Raw genomic sequence first — 12000 nt, 5'->3', positions numbered from 1 at the left:
CTTCCATTTATGGATGATGCAGGCCACTGATGCTTCTGTGACCCTTCAATGCTGCAGAAAGTTTTCTGTACCCTTCCCCAGATCTGTGCCTCGATACAATCCTGTCTCGGAGATCTACAGACAATTCCTTGGATTTCATGGCTTGGTTTGTGCTCTGGCATGCACAATTAACTGTGGGACCTTATAGACAGGTGTGTTCCTTCATGTCCAATCAACTGAATTTACCACAGGTGGACTCCAGTCAAGTTGTAGAAACATCTCAAGGATGATCAGTGGAAACAGGATGAACCTGAGCTCAATTTTGAGTGTCATGGCAAAGGCTGTGAATACTTATGTGCATGTGATTTTTTTGATTTTTGATTTTTCGTTTTTTTTTATTTTTTTTATAAAATTTGCAAAGATTTCAAACAAACTTCTTTCACGTTGTCATTATGGGGTGTGTGGAATTTTGAGGAAAATAATGAATTTAATCAATTTTGGAATAAGGCTGTAACATATCAAAATGTGGAAAAAGTGAAGCGCTGTGAATACTTTGAATTTGTGTCGTGAATATGCTGTGAATTTGTGTCTGGAATGACATGAGGGTGAGTAGTAACAGAATTTACATTTTTGGGTGAACTATCCCTTTGAATTCAATATGGCATCTAACCAGATTAAGATCTATACACTACTGTTGAAAAGTTTGGGTTTTGTAACCAATGTAACATTATAAATGTCTCTACTGTCAGTTTTGATCAATTTAATGCAACCTTGCTGAAGAAAAGCAGAATTTATAATTTATATTTAGAGTATGTATGGAAGTGAAGTGAATGTAACTCATAGTCCTGATTCTGACCGGTTTTTGTTTGTCAACAGGAGGCTCAAAACTCCCACGTGTACTGGGTAGGCAAAATTACCTAATTATGTTTTTTATAATAACTCAATAAAAGGGTTATATATAGAATGGCCATTGGTGACCTGTTAGAGATAATATGTTGATGTTTTCCTCAGTGGCGGTACTGCATCCGTCTGGAGAACCTGGGCAATGAGGTGGTTCAACTCAGGGAAAGACACTGGAGGATATTCAGTCTCTCAGGGACTCTGGAAACAGTCCGTGGCAGAGGAGTGGTTGGCAAGGTTATTAATTAGTAAAAGCATAAACCAGAATTAAAGACTATGGAAATATGATTTGTTTGCTGAATGCAATCCATCATTATCTCACCAGGAGCCTGTTTTGTCAAGAGAACAACCTGCATTTCAATACAGCAGTCATGTTTCACTTCAGGCACCCAGTGGACACATGTGGTGAGATTATCAACATACTCTTACAACCAAGCTAGCTTTACATTTTTTTAAATCATGTAGCCAGGAAATGTGGTCCACCTGTTAGACTGGATGGCTGAATGCTTGTTTTTGGTGTATCTGAATTGACAATGTGGTTTCGCTCTGTTATGTTGTGTTTTGTTTTCTTGTTTAGGGGGACATTCTGTTTTGAGAGGACAGATGGCTCACACTTTGACGTGCGCATTCCACCTTTTTCACTAGAGAGCAATAAGTATGACAAAGCTCCCCCTACTGGCTATCCCTTGTAATAAACCTGCACCTATAAGCCTACCATAACGGCTCAGTTCAGCATCCCTACGGGCTGTTCCCTTGGAGATCCATGTTTTACCTTCCTTATCAGTGCTCCTTGAATATACAATGGTTTTTGCAAAGCATCTTTCAGTCTCTGACTGCAGCGCTGAATATTTGTAGCAACTGCATATCTTTAAAGGAAAAAAGGAATAGTAAGTTAAAATGAGGAGTTATTAAATGTGATGCAAGTGTGCGATGGGGATGTGATTCTTTCAAACTCTTGCACCTCGAAAGGCTGTATTAAGAAGATTTGAATGTGATTAGTTTTTTTTGTTTTTTCTTCTATTTATTTGGACGGCTGTGTTCATCAATTGAATAAGCTTATTAGCGTTAATCAAGCGTATTGTCAATTTATCTTTAAGTTTAAACCCCTCTTATCATCAATTCCTTACTTATATTCTAGAGAAGACAGTCGGTGGACATTCTCCAAATGCAAATAGTCTAATTAATGGCTTGCTGCAAAGTTTATTCTAAGGCCATGCCAAAGTCAGCCAGTGAAATGTGGTTTGACTAAGAAAGCCTAGTGGGATAAAACTGTATTCGAGATCATCATCTTGTAACCAACCTTTGATCATATATTTGGGTTAAACTACTGGATGATGAACTGCTTTACTGTTTACTGTAAATATGTTTGTAAAAGCATAAATAAAATGATATTTCCAATTTCCTGTTCTTATTATGATTGATGTGGTATTCCAATAGCTGCTGCTGTTCGCTACAAAGAAATGGCTTGAAATAGGATCAATAAATGTGTCAGCTCAGTTACTTAATTCATATTTTCGATATGATATATTTACCTTAAATAATACTCCATAGTACTTTAAAAGGAATAGTTAACCCAAAAATTAAAATGTACCATCTGACATGTAGAAGAACTCTTTTCTTCATCAGCTCAGATTTGGATAAATTTAGCATTGCATCACTTGTTTACCAATGGATCCTCTGCAGTGAATGGGTGCCAAAAAGTCTAAACAGCTGATAAAAAACAAAACGGTAATCCACACGACTCCAGACCATCAATTAACATCATGTGAAGCAAAAAGCTGTTTATAAAAAACAAATCCATCATTAAGGTGTTTTAGCATGAAACTGTTGCTTCCAAAGCCAAGTCCTCTGTCCATAACTGCTTTATCAAGTTCACCCTGAGTCAGTAGAGAAATATGCACAGATTAAGCACCTTTTTACAAATAAAAAGTTCTAAACAAATATTTTGGTGGATTTTGATGTGAGACGATAACAGGAACTGGACTTTTTCACTGGAGGAAAATATTATGTTGTATGGACTGATATTTTAGCCAAAAGTGACGACTTAAAGACACAATATGTACGATTTTTTTATTAAAATATCCAAAAACCACTAGAACAGTGTTATATATTTTACTGACTCGTGTACTTACATTATCCCACATGTTTCGAAGAATGTTTAAATGCAGAGAAATAAGCAATTTTAACTAGTGACACGGACCGTGTCTATAGTGTCATTGTGTCGCCTGCCAATGACGTCATAACCCCTCGATTTCCGGTTTTGTTTTGTAGAAAACATGGAAACACCAAAGACGCTTTAATATGCTATGCATTTTATTAGACAGGTGACGACCGCACAGAGTAGCATTATGGCAGAACGTTCAAATGTATCTAGTATGATAAAACAGCGCTGCTTACTTCCGCTGCTTTCCGGAAGGAGCGGAAGCGGTCGACTGTGGCATAATAAAAGCTCCGCTGCTTTCGAGCCATGTGTCGCGCTCGTTCAGCGGCCTCGTTTTGCTTCGACAGCTTTCAGCCTCACCCTGCTTCATTCTACTACGTTAATTAATCTTTAATACATTAGCTCATCCATGAACATGATTTCTGCCCGAGTCCCATCGGATTGCTTCGGCTGTGGGGATGAAGACGACAACTCCCATGATTCCACACCCAGTCACGGCATCATCTAACTACGCCTTTGTTTGTTTTGAATAGGTGCCCTCTATTGGCAAAAAATTACATATTGTGCCTTTGAAGTTGAAATGCCTTTATGATGGATTTGTTTCTTACAAACACGCAGCTTTTCGCTTCACAAGACGTAAATTGATCAACTGGAGCCATGTGGATTATTGTGACATTTTCATCAGATGTTTGGACCCTCATTCTGACGGCACCCATTCACTGCAAAGGATCCACTGGTGAGCAAGTGGTGTAATGCTAAATTTCACCAAATCTGTTCTGATGAAGAAACAAACTCATCTACATTTTGAATGGCTTGAGCTTGAGCACACTGTCAGCAGATTTTCATTTTGGGTGAACTGTTGCTTTAAGAGTTTTATTACTTTTTTCAATTCCAAATTTTCGTCTAAGAACAAAAAAATTGCAGCAGATGACATGCCATGTGTTAAACACCAGATGTCAGCAAAGAAAGGCCAACTATTAACAAGTCGATGACAAGTCGGGGGGGGGGATTGCCCATACGTGTGAATGATTCTTTCATTTCCTTTAAAGTACTGAAATGCCTCCTATAGTGCAGAACTGGAGCAGTCCCAATAGCGACCATCTGCTCCACTTGGTTAACTGTACCAAGGCAGTGGTGAATTCTCGACTATAGATTGAAACACAAGTGGAGGATGTTGCAGACCGCTCCACCCCTCCCACACAGCCTGTGTCGAGACCCAGCTCCTCTCCGCTCCATCTGAGTGCTGAGAGACCGTTCAGTCGCTCTACTCTGAACACACCCTACCCTCAGACGGGACACACCTGGTGAGAGGTCATATCAAAGCGGGAATTAATTCGACATGGCACATTTCAGCAGAGAACAGTGATATTTCTGCAGCCTGCGTGGAAGAAAACACTGGAATGACTTGTGCGCGGAGGAAAACAGTGACGGACGACGTAAATATTTACATGCTCTTGTTCACAGCAGTACTGCTCGCAGTCGACTAAACTCACACTGAAACCTACATCGTGTGCCTTTGAGAGACTGCGGAGGAACTGCGATGTTAACACGTACAAACAACGACTGAAATAAAAATACGGGCGGGAAACGAAACATCCTGCCGTAAGATCGTGCTAGAATTCTGTTGAACCGGACTGTGAGAGTTTCTGGAGGTTTGCGAGACTGCTCTTCTCTGCGGTCATGCCGCAGGCATCATCAGATCTATTCCCTACCTGAGGGAATCGAGGATTACTGGTGTTTTGGCAGAAGATATTAATGATGACCTAATTGGACTGAAATACAAGAAGTTTGGAATGTAACACGCAGTGTTTTAGATGTTTTGCCGCCTTATAAAATTCCAAAATAATTCAGCTGTGAATTATATAAAAGTTCAACGTTTTGTAAACTACAGTTTTGGTGGGAAATTGGATGAGAAATGTACGCAGGGGAGTCAACTTTTTAAGTAATTTTATGAGCGTAATCGCTTCGTATCGCGGAACCCAAACGGTCGTTTTGCGCTCCTTGTGCGGTTAACCCTCAAGACGTTTTAAACAAAACAAAAGTATTTATGTGAGATATTTGTTATGTGTTTATACATGGTAATGTGATAAATAACGACAGTACAGTGTTTTATTGATGCACCGCCCGATACAAACATCATGAGCAGCTGTTGCTATGGTTACCTACGCAGAAGCGATTTCTGTTCGCGTACGTAAATTTTGTGGTTACTGACACGTTATTCGAACGCTGTTGAAACATATAAATGCTTATGTAAAAATACATTAATAAGACCCCCAACTTTAATTTGGGGTATTCATGCCTTAATTAGGGGGTCGTACATCCCCCCAAACCTCCCTCATATTTCACACCCTGTGAATGAGCACTTTGTGAAAAAGATTTTACTGAAATGCCATTCGATGCAAGTTTTTGTAATTTTATTATATAAATTCACATCTTAATGTAAGTATATTTTCTCTGTCAGCTTAGAGATGACAGGTGTAAGGTGAGCAGAAGGACTTTTAAAACACTGTTCTCCAATAAACTTTATAGGAACACTAAAGCTTATTTCTTATTTTCATTTGTTTCTTACAAAATTTAATCTCGCGTACAATTAAAAGACTTTTAATAGTTAAATGTGAATTCATTTTGAAAGTATGCCCAGTCTGGATGCCCTTTTCCAGGGTGAGACTCTATAACCAAACATGGGAGCGAAGCAAACAAAGGCCGCGGGACAGGAGGCAGGAGCGAGTCCTCAGAGCACAGGATGGAAACGGACCCCAACGAAAGAGCGAGGAGACATCCTTACTTCTATAATGTTGAAGTCAGGAGACAAACTGAGGAGCAGTGGGACTCCTCCTCCCTACCAGCGGCGCATCGGGATGATACAAGAGATGATGCTGATGGCAAAGCAGGGGAAACACGATGAGGCGACAGAGATGCTGAAGACTCTCCGGCAGGTACAAATACCACTCCATTATTCTTGTATAGATTAGGTTAAAACTCAAATAGAGGTAGAAAGTTGTAAGAGTTCTCTCTCTAATGAGTTCTTGTCCACAATATGTTGAATGTCAGCTCTGTTATCCATTTGTGTACCTGTCAACTTTTCCTCAATTTCGTAAACAGCACTTGAAGAGCTTTTATTGTGGCAAATATTGTCCTGCAAAGCTCTGGGGCACCAGTCTTTTTTGGAGGCTCCCTGTGGTAGTAGTGAGATGTAATGTCCAAATGGCAAGAAATCAGATCACAAATAAGAAATTATGTTGCAGCTTTTTGTTTGCATATGTCAGGCCACCATGGGCTTCTCAGCTGGTAAACAGAGGCCTCAAAGCATTGGACTCATTGGCTTGATTTGTAATCTGTGCCCCATGCAGAAATCCCACTTTGCTTTACAGCAGAGAGAATCATATGTTGCAATTGGGCCAAAATGTCAGTCCTATACTGGGTTGGTGTTATTTTGACAGCTGTTGAAGACATAAACTCTTCCTCCAAAATGCATCATTACTGTCAGTGCTGATGCAGACATATCTGAGATACAGCAAGACTCCTGCAATAGTTTCCCAGCTCTATAGATTCTGCATTTCACAGAATTCAGTGCTATTGAGACAGATGCCCGTTTTACAGTCCTGTGAACCTGTGAGAACAGACACAGCTCAAGCTGGCCGAAGAGTAATACTGCACTGCATAAACACCAACTGTTTACTTTGGGTAGTGATTATGGATGCTGTCAGTAAGCGCAATGCTCTGCTTTATATCGAATGGTTGTCTCGGATAGCTAGTGACTCTGTTTGATGGGTATATGTGGCCCCATTACTATTTTTTGATCCAGCTTTCCTCAAGAGAAACGATCATCTTATGGCCCGGAAGGTCATTTTAGCAGGTCTGCTGCACTTTGCTTCTGTGGAGGATTTTCTGCATATGGGCAGCAGGGATCAAAGACAGAGTTAATAGGGATTTCTAATCCTCCATAGGTAGTATTAAATGAATTGCCGGGCAGTGATGAAGCAACAGGTGGCTGCGGAAAAAACTGCAGGATTTGTTCTCAGAAGGACCTTGTGAAAAAGAAGTACACTTATGGAAATAATATAGGCTACTTTAAAAGAAGATACTTAAGTGCAAACGAATGTAATGTTTTTTGACACTTTATTGCATGTTATTTACAATCAAATGAACGTGTATTATAGTTTAAATGAATATTGAATGCAATTAATTAATAACTTTAATTAATAACCCACTCTTTAGTTTACCATTATGCTTGATAGTAAATTAGTACACCTTGCTATATGGTAAATTTACAATTTAGTACATTTAAATTACATAAACTTTAAATGTAATATCAAATAACACACTTAATTATATTTCAAATTATAATCAAGTACTTTACATGTGCTATATTGTTTTTCAACACATCAAAATAAGTGACTTCTTTAAAAATTTAATGATTTAAAATGAACAGCTTTTAATTAGAGATTATTACTAAGTGCACTTTAAAAGTGTGTTAAGAAACATGAAATTGTACCCTCTTTAAGTACACTTAAGTGGCCTTTTATTTTATTAATATTACATTATTTCCAAGTACAGTTTCTTTAAAAATATACCTTTACAATTTGAAGCACACAATTAAGTGCACTTCTTTTTCACAAGGGGCAGATTTTACCCCAAGTAAATGTGAGATTTTTGCTGAAATGCATTTGCAGTGTATCCTGCAATGGGGGTTAAAGCACATAATGAGCAAGAGAGTCAAAAGACAGCGTCTCTTGTCCACTGGTTACCAAGTGCACCTTGTTGCCCGGAAACCATGAAAATGGATGGGCCTTTGATTAAATGGAAATCGATTAATCAAGATTCTGCTCCATAGAGGGATGATAATGATAAACCAAGGCTTATGCTCAGCGTGCACAGTTTAGGTCCAGGGTTTTATCGATGGAGGGAGAGAAATTCAATAGTAAGTTTATAGTGACATTAAAATTATTCAGCCTTTTTCCTTAACAAAGACTAACCTTATTCACTTTGTCATACTAATGATGATTTGTTTCATTCACACCCACCCATTTCCCGTTGGTTCGCTGTTGATTATTTAGCTCTGGCTGTAGAGCCCTCACCCCCACACACATTTGCAATTTTTTTAATTGCTGATCCCCCTGCCTGCCCTTTTCCTTTACAGATTTGATAATGTAGATTAACTTTTCCATCAGTTTAGCTTGTTTTACACAGTTAAAGGATTTGTTTTCTATTTTTCTGTGCTAAATAGACAACAGTCTTTTCACTTTCTAGGCCCACATTTTGACATTTCATTTACATGATTTCAGGAACACTGAACATCATCATTAGGAAGCGTATCTAAATGTTACATGCACATTTACATTTATGTGAATGTAAATATTTATTACAAATAAAAAGCTTCATAAATGACGGAAATAAGGAAATAAGCTTTAAAGGTAAAGTTTACCCAAAAATGAAAATTTGCTCAAAATGTACTCACACACAGGCAATGCAAGATGTACATGAGTTTGTTCATCAGAACAGATTTAGAGAATTTTCACATTACACCACTTGCTCATCAATGGATCCTTTGCAGTGAATGGGTGCCGTCAGAATGAGAGTCCAAACAGCTGATAAAAACATCACAGAAATCCACAAATAATCCACACGACTCCAGTCCATCAGTTAACTTCTTTAATGGATGTGAGAGGACAAGGGATGTACTTTTTCACTGGGGGAAGCGTTATTATGGATTGTGGACTCATTTTTTTGGCCAGAAGCAACAGTTTAAAGTTAAAAAGTCTTAATGATGAATTTGTTTAACGCAGCTTTTCACTTCCCAAGACTTTAAGTGATAGAGACTTGTGGATTATTGTGATGTTTTTATCAGCTGTTTGGACGCTCATTCTGATGGCACCCATTGACTACAAAGAATCCACTGGTGAGCAAGTTATGTGATGCTAAATTTCTCCAAATGTGTTCTTATGAACAAACAATCTCATCTACATTTTGAATGGCCTCAGGGTGAGTAATTTTCATTTTGGGTGTACTATTCCTTTAAGTGTGATCTGCTGCTGTAGTCTGTAGTTCTCATTCTCTTGACCTCCCTGTATTGTGTATTTTTTCCAGGATCTGGGAATGGAGTCAACCTCTCTGGACGATGTTCTCTACCGCTATGCCAGTTTCCGCAACCTGGTGGATCCCATTACCCATGACCTCATTATCAGCCTGGCCAAATATATTCACTGCCCAAAGACGGTAAAGTGCTTCTGTGATTCGTGACATGCACACACCTAAACACACGCACACATACTTCTGTTTCCTATTTCTGTTCTATTTCTGTACATTTCTCCTATGTTGTGTTACGTTAATATTGAATGAAAAGTGCCTTATAGCACTGCCTGGACGGCACAGCAGATAGACGTGCAGAATGAAACTGTACCATTCCAGTGCAGTGAGCATTAGGATGAAACCCAGTTGCTTAAGCATGTGTGAGTCTCTGTGTGAGGCAGAAGCAGAGATGAAGGGAGCGGAGAGGGTAGAGGCAGAGGGAGGTGTTTTGCCAGATGAGTCACACACACACACTAAAGACCAGTCAGCCCTCTTTCAAGACTGCTGCTGCTGCTGCACTTAATGAAGCAAGTCAGGCACTATATCACACCACTAACACCCTGCTCAGCTCCTATAGAGAGCTGCACAAACACCTGACCTCCACCAAAACAACAAGGATGCTGCCGATTGTTTTCTTTACACTGAGCTCATCACATCTTCTCTAACAAAATGTGGTTGTGTAAGTCTCATGAAATCTGTCAAGAAAATGGTTTTATTTCACCCCAAAATCAAAAGAAAGAAATAAGAAATGATAGTTTGCTTAAAGAAAATGAAGTCTTAAGATTTTTTGTGTTGTGTTGTTATTTTTATGTAAATTGAGAGCACTTCCTCTCTCAGTGCTCGTTGTCAGAATGCAAAAACAATTTATTCTCATTAACATAATAGGAAAAAATTTGAGAATTTATGTAGGTTATTATTATATTACTGTATGTATTGTAGAGATTTTTTTTACTTTATATTCATCAAAGTATTCTGGAAAAACGTAAAATATTAAAATATTAATGAGCACAATCGTTTCCAACAATGATAATAATAGGAAAAGTTTATTGAGCAACAAATCAGCATAAATTGATTTCTGAAGTATCATGTGACACTGACGTCTGAAGTAATGTCTGCTGAAAATTCAGGTTACACTTTTTTTTTTAAGGACCAATTCTCACTATTAACTAGTTGCTTATTATTATCATAGATATTACTAGCATATTGGCTGTTTATTACTACTTATAAACCACATACTAATGCCTTCTTCTGTATGACCATATTTTAGATCCCTTTAAGTTTAACTATTAATAAGCAGCAAATTAGAAGTTTACTGAGGGAAATCTCTTAGTTAATAGAGAATATGTGTTCCCTATTCTAAATTGTTACCAAAATTCAACTAAATGTATATATTTACACAAACATTTATCATTTATTTACTTATCTTTTTTTTTTTTTACTTTCTTTTGATTTTATGGTGAAATATGACCTGGACCTCCATCCATTTTTCAAACCATATGAGAGAGGGCTGGAGCCTATCCCAGCATCTCAGGCAACAGGCGGGGAAACACCCTTAACAGATGGCCAGTCCATGACCTGCATATTATTGAGCATATTAGTGAGAACCAGCCTTAGAAACATGCATATGCAATAACTTTAACTAAGCAGACATAATGAAATGTCAACTAAAAGTGGGGAGAGTGAGAGTTCACACAAGAGCGTAAGGTGACATTTTCTCTAAGTGATGTTATTGCAAGTAGCAATGGAGGAAGACAAAGTAGAGACGAGTTCAATAATGTGACGAAAGGAAAGCTGGGCTGTCTGTTACACTCTCAGAGCTGTCAGAGCCCGCTGGGTGAATGATTACATTGTCAGGGGACCCACTGTCTGTCTGCAGGGGGGTGCGCACTAGAGCTGACCAGCCATGTGGCACTGTTAATCTCACCGTCAGCACCCACTAGGCTTTACTAACACATAGGGTGTTTTCCAGACATCTCAGTATCCACAGACGTAGTTCTATCTCTCATCCCCTGCAGAGGTCAAGGCCTGGTGCAGCTGGGAGATGTGATGGCCGGATTGATTTACATATTGATGTTTCCAGTTCAGATACAGACACCTGAGCACAGACAATGTGTCCTTGATGAAATGCTATGTTACTGTTAGCTTGGATTCCTGATAAAAACAAATTTCATTTGGCCCAGGGTAAGACCTATAAAAATGTGGTCAGTGGTCTAGGGTTGTGACGGTGAGGAAATTTTCCCACCGGTTAATCAACGTGTGACAACACTGGTAATACCGGTATCACCGTGGGGGCGGGGCGGGGGCGTTCCCTCTTTTCCTAGCTTTCCTTCGCTTTTAAATAGCTTGTAAAAGCGGCGTGCGCATTTTACTTTCACTTTGAAATAGCGGCAATTCGGCGTAAAGCAATTGTTCGTTTTTAGTTCGTTTGAATTTTCCCTCTTTTCCTCACTTTCTGTCGCTTTTAAATAGCTTGAAAGCGCCGTGCGCATTTTACTTTCACTTTTGAATTAGCGGCAGTTAGGCGTCAATTGCTTGAATGCAACAACAAAATAACAACGTCAAACTCACTTTAGCCTATATATAAAACATAGAACTTTTATTAACAAAACAAATACAAATACACCATTCTATAGGGCAGGCTATGCCTAATATAAAATAACAAATAACTTACATAAAGTTTAAATAGGTATACAAAACTGGAAATAGGCTAAGTAAACATGTATAATATATAACCAAATAAATAAGAAACGTAAAACGTTTATTCTGTCAGAACCACTATCGTCAAAATGATAGATACTTAGCATAAAGTTTGGTTTGGCGGTATGGTTCTGTTCTGGGCAAGACCTCCCTGCGCATCCATGCAGCCTAGCATGGATGAGAGCAGGGAGAGC

General features: G+C 38.7%; 2 protein-coding genes across 3 annotated transcripts in view; both read left to right on the top strand.

Annotated features, from left to right (window-relative positions):
• LOC107743678 (polymerase delta-interacting protein 2-like) overlaps nucleotides 1-1983 on the top strand; it is a 6773-nt gene extending 4790 nt beyond the window's left edge. For both annotated transcript variants that reach the window (XM_016557048.1, XM_016557047.1), the window contains exons 9-12: nucleotides 856-882; nucleotides 991-1116; nucleotides 1205-1284; nucleotides 1457-1983. In XM_016557048.1, coding sequence (XP_016412534.1) covers nucleotides 856-882; nucleotides 991-1116; nucleotides 1205-1284; nucleotides 1457-1571 — 348 coding nt within the window. In that variant the 3' untranslated portion in view covers nucleotides 1572-1983. The remainder of the gene's footprint in view (nucleotides 1-855; nucleotides 883-990; nucleotides 1117-1204; nucleotides 1285-1456) is intronic.
• A 2898-nt stretch (nucleotides 1984-4881) lies between these two features.
• LOC107743677 (leucine-rich repeat-containing protein 75A-like) overlaps nucleotides 4882-12000 on the top strand; it is a 21469-nt gene continuing 14350 nt past the window's right edge. The window contains exons 1-2 of the mRNA XM_016557046.1: nucleotides 4882-5976; nucleotides 9128-9256. Coding sequence (XP_016412532.1) covers nucleotides 5722-5976; nucleotides 9128-9256 — 384 coding nt within the window. The 5' untranslated portion in view covers nucleotides 4882-5721. The remainder of the gene's footprint in view (nucleotides 5977-9127; nucleotides 9257-12000) is intronic.

Source organism: Sinocyclocheilus rhinocerous, unplaced genomic scaffold, assembly GCF_001515625.1.
Source record: "Sinocyclocheilus rhinocerous isolate Xijiao unplaced genomic scaffold, SAMN03320098_v1.1 scaffold166, whole genome shotgun sequence".
In the NCBI taxonomy this organism is placed as follows: Eukaryota; Metazoa; Chordata; class Actinopteri; order Cypriniformes; family Cyprinidae; genus Sinocyclocheilus; species Sinocyclocheilus rhinocerous.
This window is presented reverse-complemented; position numbering and strand designations above follow the sequence as displayed.